The sequence below is a fragment of the Delphinapterus leucas genome, chromosome 6, assembly GCF_059928025.1.
Source record: "Delphinapterus leucas isolate spDelLeu-1000000601 "Yukka" chromosome 6, BTC_Dleu_Yukka2, whole genome shotgun sequence".
NCBI lineage: Eukaryota > Metazoa > Chordata > Mammalia > Artiodactyla > Monodontidae > Delphinapterus > Delphinapterus leucas.
In genome coordinates this window covers 124420311-124440939 of record NC_143134.1, presented here as the reverse complement: position 1 = coordinate 124440939, position 20629 = coordinate 124420311, and the positions used below count along the sequence as shown (strand labels likewise).

General features: G+C 63.9%; 5 protein-coding genes across 11 annotated transcripts; 2 read left to right on the top strand and 3 right to left on the bottom strand.

Annotated features, from left to right (window-relative positions):
• Positions 1-72: 72 nt before the first annotated feature.
• Positions 73-6594, bottom strand: CYSRT1 (cysteine rich tail 1). The gene is made up of 2 exons (XM_030761546.2): positions 2916-6594; positions 73-2625 (listed from the first exon to the last, which is right to left on the bottom strand). Exon 2 carries the CDS (start codon positions 2615-2617, stop codon positions 2276-2278), a length of 342 nt encoding a protein of 113 aa, XP_030617406.1. The 5' UTR covers positions 2618-2625; positions 2916-6594; the 3' UTR covers positions 73-2275.
• RNF208 (ring finger protein 208) lies at positions 6020-7974 on the top strand. The gene has a single exon (XM_022577950.2). The coding sequence runs from the start codon at positions 6756-6758 to the stop codon at positions 7551-7553; it is 798 nt and encodes a 265-aa protein (XP_022433658.1). The 5' UTR covers positions 6020-6755; the 3' UTR covers positions 7554-7974.
• Positions 7975-8533: 559 nt separating this feature from the next.
• Positions 8534-10947, bottom strand: RNF229 (ring finger protein 229). Its single transcript, XM_089912666.1, is given in 4 exon segments — positions 8534-10259; positions 10261-10391; positions 10393-10521; positions 10888-10947. Coding segments are annotated over 4 exon segments (1158 nt in total). The 3' UTR covers positions 8534-9421.
• NDOR1 (NADPH dependent diflavin oxidoreductase 1) lies at positions 10923-19464 on the bottom strand. Of its 7 annotated transcripts, none has more exons than XM_022578074.3 (14): positions 18820-19464; positions 18405-18433; positions 14709-14806; positions 13587-13685; positions 13405-13506; positions 13104-13313; positions 12767-12888; positions 12459-12679; positions 12274-12381; positions 11991-12105; positions 11719-11865; positions 11515-11633; positions 11354-11448; positions 10923-11269 (listed from the first exon to the last, which is right to left on the bottom strand). In XM_022578074.3, exons 1-14 carry the CDS (start codon positions 19292-19294, stop codon positions 11125-11127), a joined length of 2085 nt encoding a protein of 694 aa, XP_022433782.2. In that variant the 5' UTR covers positions 19295-19464; the 3' UTR covers positions 10923-11124. The 7 variants fall into 7 exon arrangements, with proteins under 7 accessions (XP_022433782.2, XP_022433784.2, XP_089770180.1 ...); XM_022578076.2 differs by having other exon boundaries at positions 18405-18482; positions 18820-19051; XM_089914054.1 differs by lacking the exon at positions 11719-11865.
• TMEM203 (transmembrane protein 203) lies at positions 19126-20629 on the top strand. The gene has a single exon (XM_022578078.2). It carries the CDS (start codon positions 19328-19330, stop codon positions 19736-19738), a length of 411 nt encoding a protein of 136 aa, XP_022433786.1. The 5' UTR covers positions 19126-19327; the 3' UTR covers positions 19739-20629.

The window sequence follows — 20629 nt, the reverse complement described above, 5'->3', positions numbered from 1 at the left end:
CTGGGCACAGCCTGGGTCCCTGTGACTGCTGCTGGGCAGCATCCTGCCCTGCTCTCTGGTCTCCCTCTGTGGCTCTCGTGTGCCATCCCAGGCCCGAACCCACCCCAGCCTGCCTGAGCCCCAGGCCTCTCTTACCTGTATCCGCTCTGCTGGGTGGCTATGTCCAGCCAGAGGGTGGCTGGGCGTAGGGGGGACCCAGGGCGCCCTGCGGCTCCTTCCTTGGGGCTCGCGTTACTGGCCTACCACGGACCAGTCAGCAGGGAGGCAGGTGGTGGCTGTGGGCAGGCGTGGGCTCCCCTTTCAGCCACAAAGAGCTTGCAACTGGATCCACCGACACCACCAACTCATCAGGAGATAAGGGCCCCCCCCACTCTGCCTGCCCCGCCCCCTTCATGCGCAGACCCAGCTCCACTAACCCCTCACCCAGGCCTGGCTTTGCCACTCAACTTTGCCCATCTTCCCACTTCGTCCACCCAGACCTGTGCCCAGCCCACCCGCACTCATACTCCACCCCCACCTCATGATGGGAAAGCTTTTTGGCTTTGACCTGGGTGATGCCTATTCTTCAGCTCTTAGTTCAAGCGTCACCTCCTCCAGGAAGCCTGCCAGGACCCCCACCAGCTCAGAGCTCTGAGGGGTCCTTCTGCTCTGTGGCTCAAGCACAGTCACAGTGTGTGTGTGTCCATGTTGATTTGTCCTATTGCCTTTGTCTCTGTCTGGGCTAGGCCTGTCATGTTCCCATCACAAGCCAGCCCCATAAGGCTCCAAGGAGGCCCTCAAGCACAGGAGTGGAGATCCCCACTCATACAGAGACCACCCAGAAACTCTCTGAGGTGCAGGGCACCGTGGGCAGCTCCGGATGCCCTCCTCAGAGGCCACCTCCCCCTGGCCTCTGCCTGGTCAAAGCTCTGGGGCCAGCCCAGTGACATAGCAGAATGGGGTGTGTTGGGAAGGGTGGGTTGAGGTCAGGACCCCAGAACCCTCTCCGTCCTGCTAGAGGAAGCCAGGCCCAGAGGGTCCCCTCCTTACTCCTGCCATCCCGGCAGGCCCCCGCCTCCTGGGCTGGTCAGACGGGTGTTTGGTGGCTGGCCCAGGTGGGGTCATCTTCCTGTGCGGGCCAGTCATGGGGCAGGGCCGGGAGCCTGAGCCCCGTGGAGTCAGGCCACTGACACGCCTGCCCACGCCCAGGGACCAGTCCTGCCGTGTGGCCAGTCACCAGGGGTCGGGGGGAAGGCTGGCACCAGGACACGTCCATCCTGCGGGGCCAGCTTGGCCTCCTCCGGCTCTCTCTGCCTGGTCCCGGAAACATCAGTGTGCCCAGTACCGGCCTCGCTGCTCAGTCTTCACACGGGCATCCCGGCCTCACCCCTGTGCCAAACGGCTCAGCTCCCCACATGCCCCCGACGCAGGTGCGCTGCTCTGCTGGACAAGTGGGGGACGGGTGGCCCAGCGCCTTCTCTGCCCACCTCCACGAAGCCCAGGCCCCAGAGGCAGGACAGCGGGGAGAAGCACACGGCAGATGTTCAGGAATTGGATGTTCTGTGGGAGACCAGGAAAACACCCTGGCCGAGGCAGGGCAGTGAGTCACGGGTGGGCAGGCTCGGTGCTGGTCACCTGGGCTCCCACTCCTGGAAACCTGCCCGCGCTGGTGCCACCCAACGCTGCGCTGCCAGCACAGTCCTCCTCCTGGAGGCTTCTCTCGGGCTCCACTCCTGGTTCCAGGCCCAGCATGCTCCTGCTGTGTGACCCGCAGACTCTCCTGTCTCCCGTGCTCACCCTCGGCCCCAGGGAATGCAGGGCAGCTCAAACCCAGGCCCGACCAGCCTTCCTGTCCAGCCTCTGGGCCAACCTGAGAGTGCAGAGCAGGTTAGGTTGTCATGAGGCTGCCCCACCCCGGAATGTCCCATAGCGGCTGGCAGCCTGTGGTGGTCTCTAGCCTGGGACCCTCCCGAAGCGGGTAGCAGCAAAGAAGAGGGGCCGGGACGAAGCTCGCTCTGCTTTATTGCCTGGCCCTGGGCCTTGAAGAGGTGGTCAAGGGTGTCCCGGGGGCTACCATTATGGCTAGCGCCCAGGGCTCTGTTTCAGGGGCGGGGGCTGAGCTGTCAGCCTTCTCGGTGGGTAGGTGCTGCTGTCCAAGGTGGGGAGCAGCCAACACCCATGACAACAGGCCAGTGGCTGTTCCAACTGTCCAGGCACTGCTGTGGCCACCTGAGCAGAGGCCCGGGCTTGCCGTGTGGGGGCGCCCCGCAGCAGGCCCTGCGGCCCAGGGGCCAGGCTAGGAAATGACACAGCACCAGCAGTGATGGGCAGTGTTGCCGCCACACCCCATCGGCGGCAGGCCAGCGTAGGTCAGTCCTGCCTGGCGCTGCCCACTGCCATAGGGGGTGCAGGGCTGCTGCCAGGCCTGCTGGCCCTGGATGGAGGCAGCCCCCTTGGCACCCTTGGGTCCTGGGGCCTCCTCGGTAGGCTCCAGGGTGCAGGACCCCACGGGCAGGGGCTGAGACTCCAAGGAGGATGGAGCCGCCTCCAGCTGCTGCCCCAGCTTGGGCCGCAGGTGAGCCCTCGGGATGCTGACATGGGCATACGGGTCCTTGACGAGCATCTCAGGGGGGTCCATGGCTTGGCCTGGCAGGGGTGGGCAGAGGAGGCAAAATCAGCTCAGTGGAGGGGAACCCAAGAAAAGCCAGGCTGTGGAAGCGCCTGAGTGTGTGTGTGAGGCCTGTGTGTCAGTGCGCGTGCAAGGTAGTGGAGAGTAAGGAGAGTGAGGGCCAGTGTCTCCTAGCTGCCCCCAGGTGTCCCCTGCCCTCCCTGAGAGACAGGGCCCTGTGACGGAGCTGGGAGCGGGGTGGGGGGCTGGGATATGCAGCTAAGCTGGTCCTACAGGGGGTGCGGAAGCCCCTCAGCCCAGGACCCACCTGAAGTGGTGACGGCAGCAAGCTGTCTTGTTCTCTGGGCCAGGTCCCAGTGCCTGTGAGCTGAGCGACTGGCAGCTGCCTTTTCCCTCCTGGGGAGGGGCGGGGCTCAAAGATGGGGTTCCCAGGATCCCAGGAGGCCCCAGCTCCTGGAGCACAGCGGCCACCCACCGTTCCTTTTTTGGATGGGTGTTGACTGCAGCCTGGCCTCCCAGGGACATTGCCAGCCTGGGTGATTCAGCCTCAACGCATCTGGGGCATGTCCTGGCCCTCCAGGGACCTGCAGCTCACCAGAAGGCAGGACAGGAGGCGAGTCTGGGGTCAGGCCTGCAGGTGGTCTGGGGGCCCAGCCATTACTCACACGTCTCAGAGCCTCTGCTTCGAAGCAGAGAGCAGAGGTCCTCACTGTGACCCAAGCCTCTACCCCGCAGGCAGAGACCAAGATGTTTGCGAACACACGGCTTGGAGGTTTGCTGGTTTTTTTAACTGATAAGAAATGCTTGGTTTACACACCTTTGCTGATAAAACTTACTTATCTTACGATTGGCGACATGGGCTTCATACACAAGTGACGTTTCTAGCTCATTTCTTAAACTAGTTTCCCTCTGGTTGGTGGCCTCGTGGGCCACAAGCCCCCGATCCCTCAGCGTCCCCATCCTTGGCCCTTGCATCCCCTCCATCTGTGAGGGGGCACATAGCACCTGCCGTACAGGGTCGCTGTATGTGGGGGGGTGGATGTGAGCACTGGGGTCTTGGGTTTGGGCCTGGCACGGTGAGCTCCGCTTGGGGCAACCGGGACAGTAGGGTGCGGCCTGGACACGCACCCCTAGTCCTTGGCGCTCGGAGTGCACCCCCAGGAAGGGCGGGATCAAATCAGACACGGCACAGAGGCCAGCTGACCAGAGTGGCCTGCACGGGGCCGGTCAGACCGGTCCGGACATGAGTCGTACCGATGCGGCACCAGACGTAGGGGCAATTAGGCCCAAAGACCGGGAAGTTCGGAGGCGGACAACAGAGGTCCAGTGCGCAGGCGTCAGAAGCCCCGCCCACAGCCCCTACAGATTCTGCCCCTTGCCGAGAGGAGGCTGGCGCATGCGCAAAACAGGACTGACAGGGTGGGGGTGGAGGTGCGCCCGGTGGGAACTATATTCCCCAGAAGCCTCTGCGCTCAAGGGTCTTCCTAAACACCAGGTTCGGGGTCAGCTGGCCTCATCTGTCCAGGACCCGGCTTGGGCTGCACCATCTCTGAGCCGCCCGGCTCGGGAGGCGTGGGTTTGGGCGGGCTCTGGGCGGGAGCCTTGCACTGGGTGGACTTTACCTCCAGGGGCGGGGCCTCGGGTAAGGGGTGGGGCCTAGTGGCCGGTACCACCTTGGGTGCGCGCCTAGGGAGTTGGTGGGGAGATGAGCAAAGCCCTTGCCTAGACTGGACCCCCAGTCCTCCCCTGGCCGGGGCTGCCGCAGGTACTCTGCCTTCGCGCCAGGGCCCCATAAGCACCCCGCTGCCCCTCCCACGGGGCACCTGCACACTAGCACACATGCTCTCGCTGAATGGGGGAGGGCACAGAGGCGCAGGCACTAGCCTGAGATGGCAAAGAGCGGCAAAGTCAAGGCCTATGGGCCAGGGGTGCCTCTGCAGTCTGTTTTGCCCGCGTGGGGCCCTTTATCAGGAGCGCCGACCTTTCCGGGCTCTTTTGCCTGCAGGACTTGGGGCTAGGTGTATAGCCAGGTGCAGTCTGGCCTGTACAGAGCAGAGGAGCTGTGGCCAGAAGGGGCTGGGACTGTCCAGGGTTAGGTGCATGGCCCAGTGCTGATCAAAGGAGTGCCAGCATGCCATGTGGTGGCCCTGGCAGGTTAGGGAAAGGCTCTCTGGAGGCCCATGCAGCCCTGGTCCCTTGCCCTGTATTTGTCAGCATGTCCTCTGTCTTCCCTCTCACCTGAGAGCTCCTCACAGGCAGAGGGCGTATCCCGGGGGGGTGGCAAGGAAGCCTGGCCTGAGGAAGAAGCAGAAAGAAATGGAGCCTCTGTGCTGGGTGCGGTCAGGTTAGCACACAACTCTGTGGCAACGGGACACGTGCTGACCTGCTGGGATGCCAGAAAGGGCCACCTCACCCTGTGTAGGTGCGTGTCCTCCCTGAGCTGCCCCATGGCAGCCTGTCCAGCTGTCTGTTTGACCTTCCACCTACCCCTCACACCACCCATCTGTCCAACTGTCCTGTCCTTGGAGCATTCTCCCAACTACCGGTCCTCCCTCCATTCACTCCTCTGATTGTGGCTTGCCTGCCCCTGATCACCCTCTTCTGTCACATCGCGGTCTTTGAAACAGCCTGCTGCACCTGTGAGCCAGAAAACCCTGGAGGCATTCCCACTGGGGGCCGAGTGGAAGGACAAGCAGAGACCCTGACTCTGGCGGGGACACAAGGCAGTCCCATGGTGGGGTCCTGGGAACCAGCTTTCATGGGACCACCCCTGGGCTCTCTCCTCCCCTTCCTCCCTCTGGCACTGTGAGAGCTCAAAGCAGGCTTTCCCTTCCAGAATTGAGGCGGGGGGCTTAACTAGGACCCAGGCTCAGCCAGGCGGGGACGGGGGAAGGGGAGGCAGGAGGGGGGACGCCGCGGAGATCCTGACCCCCACGCGGCCCGCGCGGGGAGGAGGAGGGCGACCCCGAGAGCGGGCGCCAGGCCCGCGGCGGATCGAGGGGCGGCAGAGAGACTGGCCCCGCCCCGCGGACCCCGCGCGGGTCCCTAGACGGGGGGGGGGGGGGTGGCGCTGCGGGCGCGGGCGGGCGCCGCGCGCACTGCGGTCCCCGCGCCTCCGCCGCAGAGCGCGCCACGCTCGGCACGCACCTGCCGCCGCCGCCGCCGCCGCGCCGAGCCGAGCCCCGCGCTCCACGCCCCCGGGAGCCGCCGCGGCCCGGCCATCGCCCGAGGTCGCCGCCAGAGCCGCCGGAGCCACCGGGCCAAGGCGCGGGCGCCGCATCCAGGCCTGCCTTTGAGACAACCTCTGCGGCGGCGGCGGCGCGCGGCCCGGCCGGGGACGCCAGGCTGGGGCAGGTGAGTGCGGGCGGGGCGGGACAGCGCGGGGTCGCCGCTCGCCGGCCTCCACTCCTAGGCGGAGGTCGGGCCTCGGGAACGGGGACAGGGGAGGGGGCTGGGTTCCGAGTCTGGCGAGGGTAAGGGTCAGAGGTCGGGCACCCTTTTGTGCAGGGTGAGGGTGAGGGTGAGGGTGAGGGTGAGGGTGAGGGTGAGGGTGGGCCCGGGCGCTGCGCTCACGCTGTCTCTCACCTGCAGCTCGGGCCCGGTGAAGGCCTCTCCTCTGCTCCCGCCGCGGCCGCTGCCGCCGCCGCCGCCGCCGCCGCCGAGCTTGCAGCCCGGGTCCTTCCGCAGCCAGGGCTCAGGCTAGCTGCCTTCCCTGGGTGCCCTGTCCTGGAGCCATGGGGCCCACCTAGCCCCTGCCTGCCCGGATGTCCCGGCCCCGGGACGGCTGATCTCGGCTGCAGGGGGACACCCCCCAACGCCCCCTCGCCAGCCTCAGCAGCCAGAGACCCTGGGTGAGCCCCTGGGCCCGACCTCCAGCCCAGGGCAGTCTCCCACACCCCCCTGCCCCTGTTCCTCTCCTCCTCCCCCGCTCCTTCCTCCTCCTCCTCGGACTGGACCTGAGAAGCCACTGTGGCCACTGGGGGGGGCCCTTCCCCCCAAGCTCTTGCCAGCCTCCCCCAGGAGTCCACAGGGCATCCAGGGTCCCCACCAGGCCTGGCGGGACCAGGATGCTGCCCCCTCTCCTCCCCCCCGGCCCCACCCAACTCCCCCACCCACCCGAACACCCAGTCTGACTGGAGACAGCTGGATGCCGGCTGACCCTGGGCCCGAGGCGGGCAGTGGCTGGCCGAGCTTCCTCATGTCCTGCCTGAAGGGCCCCCATGTCATCCTCAAGATGGAGGCCATGAAGATGGTCCACCCTGAGAAGTTCCCCGAGCTGCAGGCGGCCGCCCCCTGCTTCCCACCTGCACCCCGGCCCACCCCCGCTCTGGCACCCAAGAGAGCCTGGCCCTCAGACACAGAGATCATCGTCAACCAGGCCTGTGGGGGGGACATGCCTGCCTTGGAAGGGGCGCCCTGCACCCCGCCACTCCCACGTCGGCCCCGCAAGGGCAGCGCGGAGCTGGGCTTCCCCCGAGTGGCGCCGGCGGACGAGGTCATCGTGAATCAGTACGTGATTCGGCCTGGCCCTGCGGCCTCAGGGGCCTCCACGGCAGCGGCAGCGGCTGCAGGAGAGCCTCTGGAGTGCCCCACCTGCGGGCACACGTACAACGTCACGCAGCGGCGGCCCCGCGTGCTGTCCTGCCTGCACTCTGTGTGTGAGCAGTGCTTGCAGATTCTCTACGAGTCTTGCCCCAAGTACAAGTTCATCTCCTGTCCCACCTGCCGCCGCGAGACTGTGCTCTTCACTGACTACGGCCTGGCTGCGCTGGCCGTCAACACGTCCATCTTGAGCCGCCTGCCACCTGAGGCACTGACCGCTCCGTCCGGTGGCCAGTGGGGGGGCGAGCCTGAGGGCAGCTGCTACCAGACCTTCCGGCAGTACTGCGGGGCCGCGTGCACCTGCCACGTGCGGAACCCGCTGTCTGCCTGCTCCATCATGTAGCGCCCGCCCGCCCGCCCGCCTGCCCGCCACCGCCCACCGGTCCTCGCTCGCTGCTTCTTCAGGGATCTGGCCCTGCCCTGTTGCCCACTGACCCCTTGCCCACCACAGCTTCTGGCCCCCACCCACGTGGCACTGTCGCTGCAGCCAACCTTGCCATTAAAACTCTGCCAAAGTTTGCACCTCGTTCCCTGGACTGAAGCCTAGGCCTGCGCACAGGCCTGGGCCAGGGTGGGCACGCAGGGCTGCAGCCCTGACAGGGTCCAGGCTGGAGCAGCCAGAGGAAGGCCCAGTGCTGTTTGGGGTCAACCTGGTCTGCTCGCTGGGGGCCGGTCTGGTCCAGGCACGCTGCCCAGGAGGGCTGGGCCTGACACTCATGTGTGTGTGTGTGTGTGTGTGTGTGTATGTGTGTGTGTGAGAGAGAACGCCCCACACCTCTATGCGGAGCCAGCCTCTGTGTGTGTGTGTGTGTGTGTATGTGTGTGTGTGTGTGAGAGAGAGAACGCCCCACACCTCTATGCGGAGCCAGCCTCTGTGTGTGTGTGAGAGAGAACGCCCCACACCTCTATGCGGAGCCAGCCTCTGTGTGTGTGTGTGTGTGAACGCCCCACACCTCTATGCGGAGCCAGCCTCCTGTATGTGCCAGGCGGGACTGTGGGGGCAGGTGTGCAAAGCAGGCCCAGCTGGGCAAAGGGAGGACGCTTCCTCTGCACTGGCCGCTGGATGTGAGTGCAGCCAACGGGGGGACAAGTCAGTCCAGCTGGCCCCTGGTGCCTACCTGATCCTCTGAGGTTATGTGAGAATGGCCTTGGGGCCAGCCTGGGCTGGGGTTGGGACAAAGGCTGGCCGCAGTCACGATCAGGTATGAGGACCGGAGGAGGGTCTCCTGTCTGGCACTAGAACGACCTGGATTTGGAGAAGGAACTTTGTCGCCTGGTTGGTGAAGGCAGGGTAAAGATGACAGCAATGTAGCCACAACAGTGTCAGTAGCAGCTACCGTTTATTACCGAGAGCCATCTCGCGCGCTGGGCACAGGGCTCAGCATGTCACCAACGCGCCCAGGAGGTGGTGCTGTGATGGCGCCTGTCCTTCAGATAAAGGCCCCGGCTCCCCAAAGGGAGGTCACAGAGGAGGCAGGGGCAGAACTGGGGCCCAGCTTGGTGCTGTGCGTCTCCAGGGCCTGGTTGGGCCCACGTCCCTTGAAGCTGAGGGGCGTGTGCTGACCCTCCGGCTGTTCAGGGTCGCCACTTGGATCCTGACTGGCCAGGTGAGCAGGCCCTCTGTGGGCTGGGCCTGTGCGGCAGGAGCCCTCCCCTCGGCTACCCTGACCTTCAGGGAACACACGCTGGGCCTTATCTGGAACGTGGGCAGGTGGGGGGCCTGCAGCCCCGGCCCAGGGCTCCGCCCACTCCAAGGACTCGACTCCCTGCCAAGCCTGTGTTCACTTTCGTGTCCATTGCACCCGTCCCGTCCCGCTCCTGCAGGCAGGCCAGGCGGGAGGGCGGAGACAGCCCAGCAGCAGTGTGGGGCCTGTCCATCGAGGGGCCCTTGGGGCCCTTGTCACAGACCTCCTCCAGTGCTGTCCTGGGCATCGGTGGCTCATGTCCGGGCAGCAGGGCAGTCTGGAGTCCCTGGCTGCGTCAGATGCTGAACACAGGCTCCTGGGTGGCCCTGCCCGGGTGCTGGGTCTTGGTTGAAGGCTAGTGCCCCGGTCACCCTTGGGTCCTTCAGCCTGGTCATCGGGCCTCAGGGCAAGGTGCTCCCAAGGCCACATGGCACCAAGGCTCGGGCCAGTCTGGGCCTCCTGTCCGCTGGCGGCCATGGCTGTCCCAGACCCAGGCGGTGCTGGTGGCGGCCGTGATGGGCTCTGCTTAGCGGCGGGAGCTGTCCAGCAGCACGAAGAGCAGCCCCAGCAGCGCGAGTGGAGCGAAGATGAGCAGCAGCCCCAGCAGCTCGAGGGCCAGCAGCCCCAGCAGTGCCAGGCGGCGGGCGCAGGGCCCCCGTTCCCGCAGGGCCCAGAGCCGGGAGCCCAGGCAGGGCGGGCAGGGCAGAAAGGGCAGGCAGCCTCGGCTGCCCACAGGCCCCGGCAGGAAGCGCAGCTGGTAGCGGCGCTCTAGGGAGGCCCAGGGCCCGGGGCCCCGGCGGGGCGGCATGGGGAGGGCGGTGGGCGCAGGGCGCTGGGGCCCATCGGCTTGGAGCAGCTCCTCCTGCAGCCGGCAGATCGCCCACTCGAGCGTGGGTGTTTTCTGGCGACACAGCGGGCAGCACACCTGGCCCAGGTCAGCACTGGGGGCTGCACCCAGCAGCCGGTGCAGGCAGCCCGCACACAGGCCGTGGCCGCAGTTCAGCAGGGTGAGGCGGTGCTCCCCGGGCCCGTAGGCCTCAGTGCAGATGGGGCACTCCTCATCCTCGTTCTCTGTGGGCCAGGCCCAGGGGCGGGCCGAGGCTGCGGCCCCCAGCAGGGGCTCACTGTCTGGAGTCCTGGCACCCTGGGGGCTCCCAAGGGCCCCGCTGTCTGACCCATTATCTACCAGCACTTGGCGCAGAGGGTCCAGGTGCTCAGGGCCCAGGGAGGCCAAAGGCAGACTGGTGAGCCCAGAGCTGAGGTCAGCAGGGCCATGAGTGGGGGCCCCAGGGCACAGTTCAGGGGCGGTGCCTCCAGCGCAGGGGTCAGGATGGGTGGGTGGGGACCCCAGGGCGGCGACGGGGCAGGCCGGGGCTGTGAAGGTCAGTGTGGCCCTCCGGGGCTGGGGCTCGGCCTGGCACTGACCTTGCAGCGACTGCCTCCTCCTCCTGGCTCCAGGCCCCACTCAGAGTAAACTTCACTCGGGCCCCAACAGCCGTGCCAGCTGCGGGCAGCTCCTGGGCCCAGCGTGCCGTCCCGTCCCCAAGAGGCTCTGCCAGGCCCAGCCGCAGCGATCCCTGTGTCAGCCAGCTGTATTCTAGGCGGCGGCGCTGTGGGCAGGCCAGCCTAACTCCTCCAGCAGGAATTCCACTCCCGGGGTGGGGACACAGCGCACACGTCCCTCCCCCACCAGCCTGGGCCCCGCCCCTCCCCTCCCACCCGAGACCCCGCCCCCTCCCTCCCAGGGCCCTGGGCTGCTCTGCCCTGGGCTGGGAGGGGACGGTCAACGCCAGCCTTGCCCGGTGCCTCTCCAGGCCTCCCCCTACTGGGCCATCAGGGCCAGGGCAGAGCTTGTACAAGGAGGGCAAACAGCTGGCACCCACCGCGTGAGAATTGGGCACCGAGGTGTGGGGCTGAGCAATGGTGCCCTCGCGCCCAGCAGGGCGGGCTATTCCATCACCAGCAGGGCGGGTGAGCTGTGGGCCCACCCACCACCTGAGAAGCACTATGGCACAAGGAAGAGCAGGTAAGAAGCGGCCGCCCAGAGCCCATCCTTTATTGCTCAGGCTGTACGGTGTGGGCTGCCTGGGGGTCTCCTCCCGCTGCTCGGGGTCTGTGCAGGAAGGAGAGCTGACTGTCCTCCCAGCTGGGACTGGACAGGGAGAGAGGTAACAATGGTCTCCAGAGAGCAGCAGTCAGAGTGGCCGTGGCCAACAGCAGGACGGCTCCTCAGGCCCACGTCTCGGTCTGGAAACGCAGGGTCCGCTGGAGCCTGGCGAGGTAGGCGGCCGCGGTGGGGCCGGAGAGCCCGCCCTCCTCCTGGAAGATGGACGTGAGGGCGTCCGACACATCAGCTGGCATGTACTTGGCGTTGCTGGAGGGAAAGGCAGGCTAGGGCTCAGCACGGTCGGAGTCCCCAGGGGACTGGTCCCCCGCCACGACCTGCGTCCGGGCTCACCCCGCCAGGTAGAAGTGAGCGCCCCGGAGATCCAGCAGTCCCCACACCAGCGGCCCGAGCTCCCGGAGCCGGTGCTGCACATACACCTTCTGCTCCTGCAGGGCGAGGGGACGGGGTGAGTCTGCGCCCCCCAGCGTCCCTCCCCGCCCCCCCACACCCACCTGCTCCCGGGAGAAGGCTGTGACGAGAGTCAGGCAGCCCCGCGTCTGCAGCTCCTTCCACTCGGCCTCCCAGTAGAAGTCCTGGTCCCGCTGGCGGCAGCCGAAGAACAAGACGTTTCCTGGGGAAGCGCGGGGGCCTTGAGCCAGGACTTGGGCCCTTGAGGTTCAGCCCGGCCGCCACCCCGCCTGAGACTCTGTGCTCACCGGTCTCACCCTGGGCCACTCGCTCCTGGATGGCCGCTCGGAAGGGGGCCACACCAGTGCCTGGCCCCACCATGATCACAGGCGTGTCTGGTGTCTTTGGGAACGTCAGGCCCCCGGACCGCACCCACAGGGGCACCCAAACAGGTCCTATCGCGGGAGGGAGGCAGCGTGAAGAAGCTCGGAGGCCCAGGGCCCTAGCCCGGGACTGGCTGTGGTACACGTGGGGGAACGGGGCCTGCGCACGGCCCCCCGCCCCAGGGAGCCAGGGTCACCTTGCCCAGGGTCCAGAGACGCCAGCCAGTTGGAACAGAGGCCCCGGCGGGGCTCCTTGAGGCGTGTCTGGTACTGCACCACTGCCACGAGAATCTGCAGCCTCGAGGGATGGGCCTGGGGGAGGGGACAGTGGGTACCCTGCCCTGCTTCAGGCTCCAGCCGCTTCACCCGGCTGGGTCCCAGTGGCCGGTGAGGGTTGGGGAAGGCCCAGAGCCCTCACGCAGGGCCCCGCTGCCCACCCTGGTGGCCCCGGCCCTGGCTGCCCCGAGGCCGGCCCCTCACCAGCAGAGAAGAGGCAATGGAGAAGGCCCGTGGCCGGATCAGGGGGATGAGGTCCAACAGGTAGTCCGGGGGGATGGCGCCAGCCGTGTGTGGGAAGTCGCACAGCACCTGGCGGAGACAGCCTCAGAAGGGCTGCGGCTGGAACGGCCACACACGCCCACCCGCCCGCCAGCCCCTGCCCGCACCTCCAGGACCGTCCTGCGGGGCCGGGTGCAGTACTCGCACAGCTCCTCCTGGCCCTGGGCCGAGCTGAACTCCAGCAGCTTCTCCCGCTCGAGCTCATGGCAGGAGAGGTAGGCCAAGAGCTCAAAGAAGGAGCGGCGGGGGACGCTGGTGATGTCCAGGTACTGGGACACGAGGCGCTGAATGGAGCAGGGCTGGGGCAGCCGTGTGGGGCAGGGGACACCTGCAGTGGGGAACGGGAGGCTATGGGGGGCTGGGGACGCGGGTGGGGGCGCAGTGCACGGTGGCAGCAGTGGCGGCTGGGGCTCACCTGGCTCCCGGGGCTGCAGCGTGAAGTGCTGGTCGGGGTCCAGGCCCAGTGCCTGACAGAACTGCTGGACATGGCTGGCCGTGTTCTCGGGCTGTATCAGCACCACGTCGCCGGCCACAAAGCTGTGGGGGACACCCAGGACTCTGGGGGACTTCAGAGGAAGGAAACAAGCGGCCAGGGAGGGCGGGGGGGGGGTCCTTGGTCCCCCCTCCCTGGCCGCCGTCTCTCTTCTCTTCCCCACTGAGTGCCCGCTTTGGAAGAGGACCTGCTGAACCCCAGACCACGGTCCCCACTGCTGCGGCCGTGCCCCCCACGGGTCCCCAGGACCAGCCCTCACCTGACCCCAGAGCCCGTGATGTCGAACTCAATCAGCCGAACATCCTGGAAGTGTGAGGGGCCGGTGACCCTCTGATTGGTGACCATGGGTGCCAGGAAGGGCTGTAGCTCTGAAGGGGGTCCCTGAGGGTCTGTCCCGGCCACACACAGCTCCTCAGAGCACGTGCTAGGGACCTCCTGGAGGAACTTCAGGGTGAACTTGGAGGGCCAGCTGTGAAGGGGGAAGACACTTGTCGGACCACTGGCCAGCCTGGACGAGCGGCCTGCTGCGCCTGCAGGCGCCGCCCCAAGGCCACACTTACGGGATTCCAGGCGGGCTCAGGCCGAGGTCAAGGGGCAAAGGGTGCGGCCCCAGCACCTTCTCCCACAGGTCGTGCAGCCAGGGGTCGATGGTGGCGTCGGGCCTGCAGAGAGCACGTGCACCCTGGTCTGGGGACCCCGCTCCCGGCTGGGCCTGCAGGAGGGTGCTCCGCCCCCCACTCACCCCAGCTCGTGCTGGTCATCGCCCAGGCACACGGGCAGGAGGGCGCTGCCCCCGAGCTGCAGCAGCCGTCGGTGCAGCTTCTTGGCCACAAAGTTGAACCTACGGAGAGACGGAGGCTGGCGCTGACCTGGGCCCCAGGCGGGGGCAGGAGGGAAGCACCCAGCTGGCTGCGCAGGGTGGAGGGTCCCAAGTCTTCCTGGGGTCACTTCGCTGCTCCCTGAAGGGCAGCTCCTCGCGGAGCCACTGTCAACGGAAGGGTCTCTCACCCCTCCTGTGGGCGCGCCCACCAGCAGGAATGGATGTCTACGTTACGCACTGAACAGAGCCCCTAAGCCCCCGTAGGCAAGGATAACTATGCCACCCATTTTCTGTCCTTTTCGCCTGGACGGCTGCAGGCCTCATGCTGCGTCCGGCTCTGGAGGTGTCTGTACCCAGCGACCCCTCCCTCAGCTCCTGTGCTGCACAGCTACGGTTTTAATATCTTGGGAACCTAACGCCATGCATACCCTTGAACACAAAGCCCTCTGTACTTCCCCAAAAAATAACGCAGAGCGATAGCATTCTCTGCTTAGGACATGGCTACGTTGTGAAAACGTTGAAAGAAAAAAAGCAGAGGCAGGCAGTCCCATGGCCACGTCCAGGGAAGTGCTGGCTTCAGGGTGGCTCCCAGGGGCTGGGGTCTTTTGTGCCTGCCGCCTGTTCGCAGCTCACTGTTCTATGTGCTCTTCGCAAGCCCAAATGTCTCACGAAAGGCTTTTTATGAAAGTGGGGGAAGAGCAAGGTAGGCCTTTGTTGCCCTACGTCACACGGTGACAGGTGACGCTGGTTCAGACCTCGGACGTCCGGCTCCAAACATCACCTCCTGCCCTGGAAGGTGCCTTGGGCGTGACCCCAGCCTGGCACCCACCTTGCCGCCCTGCCCACTTCCTGCATGGATCTGGCCTGCCCTCCGAGCCCTGGGGCCTCTGGCCATGGAGGAAGTGCCCGCCAGAGAGTATCTGTGGGACGAGGACGCATGGCCAGGGCCACATCCCGAAGTGGGAGCCCTGGGGGGCCGGGACACCTTGTGCTTGACCCCAAAGACAGTCTCTGCAGGCCAGCAGCCTGCCCACCCTTACTCACTTGGCGTAAGATGAGTCCCCAAGGCCCAGGACAGCAAAGTCCATCTGACAGAGGGAGGTCGATGGCAGGTTCCTCCGGAAGATGAACCTCCAGAAGCTCTACAGCAGGAGAGACCGAGCCCGAGTCCCTCTCCTTCCGACTGCAGGGCCACCCGCTGGGCAGCCCGTGCAGCAGCACATCCCGTTCCACTCCCTGCCCTGGCCTCGCTGCAGGCCGACAGAGGTGCTTTAAACAAAGCTCCCCTTCACCTTTGGCCACTGGTGACCTGAGCCCTGAGACACTGCCCTCTGGGTACGGTCCAGGTTTCGCCTCACAGCCCACCTCCCTTCTGCTTTGTACCTGGCCAGACAGAGGCCCCCTGGGGTGGAGGGGTCCTGGGCCTGTCGGGGCACAATTCTGCCTACTGGCCCTGGACTGCTCCCTGGAGTTCTCAAGACTTTCCTGCATGGGCCACCGCTGGGGACCATGCCTGCTCTGCCTCCTGAGACCCCCTGCTCATTCCTGCTTAGACCTTGTCTCAGGCAGGCTGTGGAGCCCCCCAGGGTGCTTCCTGAGAAAGGGTCCAGAGAAGATGCAATTCCCACGGCTTATGTCTGAAAATGCCTGGCCTCCCCTCACACTGCCTGGTAGACAACAGGGCACACTTTACATGAAATCGTCTTCCCCGAGAGCCTGAAGCTTTGCTCTGAGCTGGTCCAACCGGGTGATCGCTGCCGAGAAGCCAGCGTCGCTCTGTGCCCTGCTCTGTCCCTCGCTAGACACCTGGCCACTCTGCGCCCAACAGCTGAAACCCGCACGAGACGTGTGTCAGTGGGAGCCCTGTTCACACCCCACGGGCCCTTCCTGGGCACATGGTGGGCTCGCGGGCTGGAGACTCGTCCTTCAGTCTTGTTGCTTCCCTTGGTAATTCCCTCACCACTCTTCCCGTTTCGAGGCTACTGGAATAATCTCGGAATTCTGATATTATCTTTCTTGTTTCCTATCTCGTTATATTCTCTCGGAGGATTTCTCAATGTTATCTTCTGATCTGGTATCATTTTAAGCAGTGTTTCCTCATCCGTAGCTCTGCCCAGGTTTTGCATTTCTGTCCCAAGGGTGCCAAGCTCTCCCTTCTCACAGATGGAACCCTGGCTGCTCTGCCCCTGCTCCGCCGGGTTCCGCTTGTGCTTCTCTTGGTCACTGTCCTTCACGGGGTCTTTCCTTGAGAGCGTGGTCATTCTTTCTGCTCTATGTGTACTTAAGAATCTGATAGAGGGGGATTCTCTGGTGGCGCAATGGCTAAGAATCCACCTGCCAGGGCTTCCCTGGTGGCGCAGTGGTTGAGAATCCGCCTGCCAATGCAGGGGACACGGGTCAAGCCCTGGTCCGGGAAGATCCCACGTGCCGCGGAGCGATGAAGACCGTGCGCCACAACTACTGAACCTGTGCTCTAGAGCCCGCGTGCCACAACTACTGAAGCCCGTGTGCCTAGAGCCCATGCTCCGCAACAAGAGAAGCCACCGCGACGAGTAGCCCCCGCTCGACACAACTAGAGAAAGCCCGCACGCAGCAACGGAGACCCAATGCGGCCAAAAAATAAACAAATAAATAAATTTATTAAAAAAAAAAAGCGCTGATAGAAAACCCCAAGTTCGCGCCTGTCACCAGTGGGGCAAGGCCCTGGCTGCCTGGGAGGGCACACCTGGCCAGTGTCCTCAGAGGACCGTGACAAGGAGGCTGGGCTCTTCCTGTTTAGTGTGCAGCCGGTCCCGGGGCCCCTGGTCTGAGCCTCTCAAAGGAGCCTCCAGTCCGTGCTATGTTGGGAGGGTCCCATCCTGACCACTTCTGTAGGGTGTCCATCCCGGCACTCTGCCCTCCTTTATCCACCCTCGTCCCAGTGTCACTGTCACCACCTTCATGCTGTTGTATTCCGACGTGAAGTCTGTACCTCTGCCAGCGGACCTGATGGAGGTCTTCATCGCCTCCCCCGCCCCACCCTGCGTCTCTGGCATCCACCATCCTCCTGCCTTTGGTCTTCCAGACTTGCCTCCTCTCCTGTGCGTGCTCCTGTGTGGGCTCTCCCACAGCATCCCCACTCCAACCCAGTTCTTCAACCTTCTGCCTCCTTTCCCCCACCAACATTTAAACAGGGCTGCGTTTCTCCGTCTCACGAGTATCCTCTTTTTAACCCCTTAGCCCCACTCAGAGCAATAAGCCTTTTCGAATTGTTTCGTGTACAGACGTTCCTCAAGGCTTCTCTCCCCGAGATCACCAGCAGTCCCTTTGCTGATAAACCCCAGCAATGCCTCTCGGGCCTCATCCTACTTCATCTCCCTGCAGCTCTGAGTGCCGGAGACCATCCTCTGGAAACAGTCAACTCTCTGCCCTTGACCTTGGAGATGGTGTGCTCCCTCTTCTTGCTGCTGGGGCCACTTTCCCGCCCCTCACAGGCTTTTCTCCACCTTCCACGCCCTTCGTGCTTAGGGCAGCTGCCCTGGGGGAGGGAGGCGCTCCCTTTCTCTCGCCTCCACATTCTGGTCACTGTGACATCCACCTCCACCCCGGATCCTCACCGGGGCTCCAGACCAGCTGCGCGTCTCCACCCGGGTGATGTCCAGGCACCTCACCCTCCCTATTCTCTTGCTTCTGTGCCTGGAACCACCATCCATCCTACTACCTGAGCCCAATTTCCTGTCTTGATTCCACCTTCTTTCTCATCTTTGAGATATGATTACACATTCGATCAACTCTACCTTAACATCTCTGGAGTGGGTCCACGTTCCTCTACTCTGCCACCATCCTGGCTCAAGCCACCAGGCTCTTGGCTGCGCTGTGCGCCGCCCCCGCCCCGCATTGTCCCTGCTCTCCTGCAGCCTGTTCCCCCTGCAGACAAGTGCTAGTTTTGCTAGAATATGAACGTGACCACGTCGTCCCATGGGTTCCATGGCCCTTTGTTTCAAGTCCATCTGCCTCCCTGTGACTGCTGGGCTTCTTGGGATCTGACCTGGCTGCCTGCCCCCTTCTCCTCTCCAACCCCGACCATCCTGAACTGCTTTCTGCTCATCCCAGAGGCTGGGCTGTTTTTCTCCTCTGCAGAGGCTGCTCCCTCTTTCCTGGTGCCTGGCTAGCCCCCACTTATCCTTCAGGACTTAGCCTATACGGCTTTCTTCCAGAAAGCTCTCCCTGAACTCCCAGAATGAGCTAGACAGCCCTTATTAATGCTCCCATAACATCTGGCACTTTCCCTGGAAGCATGCATTTCCTGGCATAGTAACTACCCATTCAACTCTTTCACTTTTGCTGTATTTTGAGCTCTGAAAGGGTAGAAACGTGACTACTGGGTTCATAGCCAGATTCCCAGCACTAGATTATGCTCGGAATACAGTGTGTGCTCAAAAGACGGTCAAAGAATCGAAGAATGTTCCCTGAAGGTCAGTTTTGAAATACACACAAGACCCATAACAGATTTATATATAGTCCTGGAAAAACATGAAAAGCTAAAGTGGTAGCCTGTGAAGAGTTTATTAAGATGGACAACCAGAGCCCCCAGCTCCACCTAACGCTCTCCTCCCAAATCCATGGCTGACGTGCAGCAGATATAGTAGGGCAAGTATTTATTGTGCTTCTCAAGACTTTCCAGGCAATGAAAATGGGGTGAGGGCCGAAGGCAGGGATCTGAGCTCCTAGGCACAGTAAGCCACTTCAGGTCAGCCTTACCTTCATGTTGTCCGGGGGCTCTCCTTGGCCTGTAGTTGCACAAACAAATATCACCAGGGGCTCATTTATCAGATTCACCTCAACAAAAAGACACATATGTAAGGCCTCGGGCTGTAATGACCAGGCATCCTCCCAGCAGCCTGGCTCCGTCTCCTTCACTCAGAGAGATGGGGTAAATGTGCTTAACACCCGCGAACGGCTGGCCTGCCTTCTCTCTTTCAGGGTCCACCCTCCTACCTCACCCCCTCCTCCATGTGCTAAGCTGGCCGCTGTTCCCAAGCTTTCTCGGCCCCTAAATCTGCCGTAACGGAAGGGCCCGCTCTCAGACAAAACGCGGCGCCCTAGGGTCAAGGGCTCTGGGGGCCGGCACCCCAAGCCTGCTGGGTCTCCCCGCCGAGGCCCAGGGAGCCCTCACCACGGGGTAGGAGTCCAGGGCCTGCACCCGGCAGCCAACCTCCCTGCGCCGGGCCTCGCGGCTCAGCCTCTCCGACACATCTTCGGCTGTGCCTGTCTGGCTGCCGAAGAGCACCAGAAGCCGCGTGTTCGGCATCGGGGTGCGCCCCGGGGTCCCCTGCATTCAGAAACTGGACCGGCAGGGAGCTCCCGCTGGCCCGGGCGCCCGGGATCGGCTCGGACTTCCGACTTCCGGCGTCGGCCGGAAGTGATGCCCTTGGGCCGCGCCCGGCGGGGCATGGCGTCCGAACAAGGCGGTCGTCGGCTGGCGGCCAGTGCTGGGTCCCGGGCGGGGGCCGGGGGATTGGCTGCGTACCGGGGCCGAGGGCCGGGGCAGGCGGGGTCAATTTCTGCCTCTCGCTGGCCGCGGCGGCGACGGCGGCAGGCGCCAGCGAGGCCCGTGGGGAGTGGCGGCGCAGCCTGGCGGGTGGGACCATCGGCCGGGCCCTGGCCCGCGCTCAACCGGCGCGATGCTTTTCTCGCTCCGGGAGCTGGTGCAGTGGCTGGGCTTCGCTACCTTCGAGATCTTCGTGCACCTGTTGGCTCTGCTGGTGTTTTGCGTGCTGCTGGCCCTGCGTGTGGACGGCCTGGCTCCCGGCCTCTCCTGGTGGAACGTGTTCGTGCCCTTCTTCGCCGCTGACGGGCTCAGCACCTACTTCACCACTATCGTCTCCGTGCGCCTCTTCCAGGATGGAGAGAAGCGGCTGGCTGTGCTCCGCCTTTTCTGGGTCCTCACGGTTCTTGGCCTGAAGTTCGTCTTCGAGATGTTGTTGTGCCAGAAGCTGGTGGAGCAGACTCGGGAGCTCTGGTTTGGCCTGATCACGTCTCCGGTCTTCATTCTCCTGCAGCTGCTCATGATCCGTGCCTGCCGGGTCAACTAGCCTCGCAGAAGATAAGCTAGAATGCGGGACCCCAGGCTGAGGTCCCACTTCGCCGCACCAGAGAAGTCTGGGTCTGAAGGCCAGCTTGTGCCCTGCTGGGTGCCCAGCTTTCTATCAGTCATCTCTGAAATGGTTCCCTCAGCAGGGCCAGAAAGAACAGCCTTGATTCTTAAAATGTATTCCCTCTTATTTCATCCTTTGAATAGCTAATCTTGAATTGAGATCCTGAGAAGGATCCTGAGAAGGCCAGACAGTCCTGAACTCTTCTGACAGTTGGAAACTGCATATAAGTAAAATGTCCTGATGGGCTCTGAGTATTTTCATGGATCCTGGGAAAGTACCCACTGTGCAAAGGCTGCAAAGCTGGACTCGGGATCTCCCCTGGCCAGCAGTGCTGACCTGAGAGCTTACTGCCCCATCCCCCCAGACAAGACTTCCTTAGATGCTTGAGCTCTAAAAAGTGTAAACCAGCTTGTGTCTCCTCCCCAGTTGCACTGGGGAGGATGGCTCTTTCTTCATTCCAGCCCAGGCAGACAGGAGTATGTCGAATAAGCATGATCGGGACCCTATCTGGATATCTGTCGCCTGAGAAAAGAACTTGCTTTCAACGCGCTGCTTGTCTTCTTATCCCAGCAGATTGCAGTGTCACGACTTTTCCACCACCTCATGGCCGGCACTGTTAGTGCACCTGAGACCTTTAGGCCGCCCTAAGGGACCAGAGAGAGGAACAGGTGCTCTGACGCGCATAGCCATTGAGACCTACACGTGGGAAGTTTGCAGATGGTCTCAGGCCACGCCTGTTGGCCTAAGGGCTTTGGTTTGATGCCAGTCAGGTGCCAAATGAGAACATTTGCTGAGATAAAAATAAAATAAGAGAATGTTTTGCTGAAA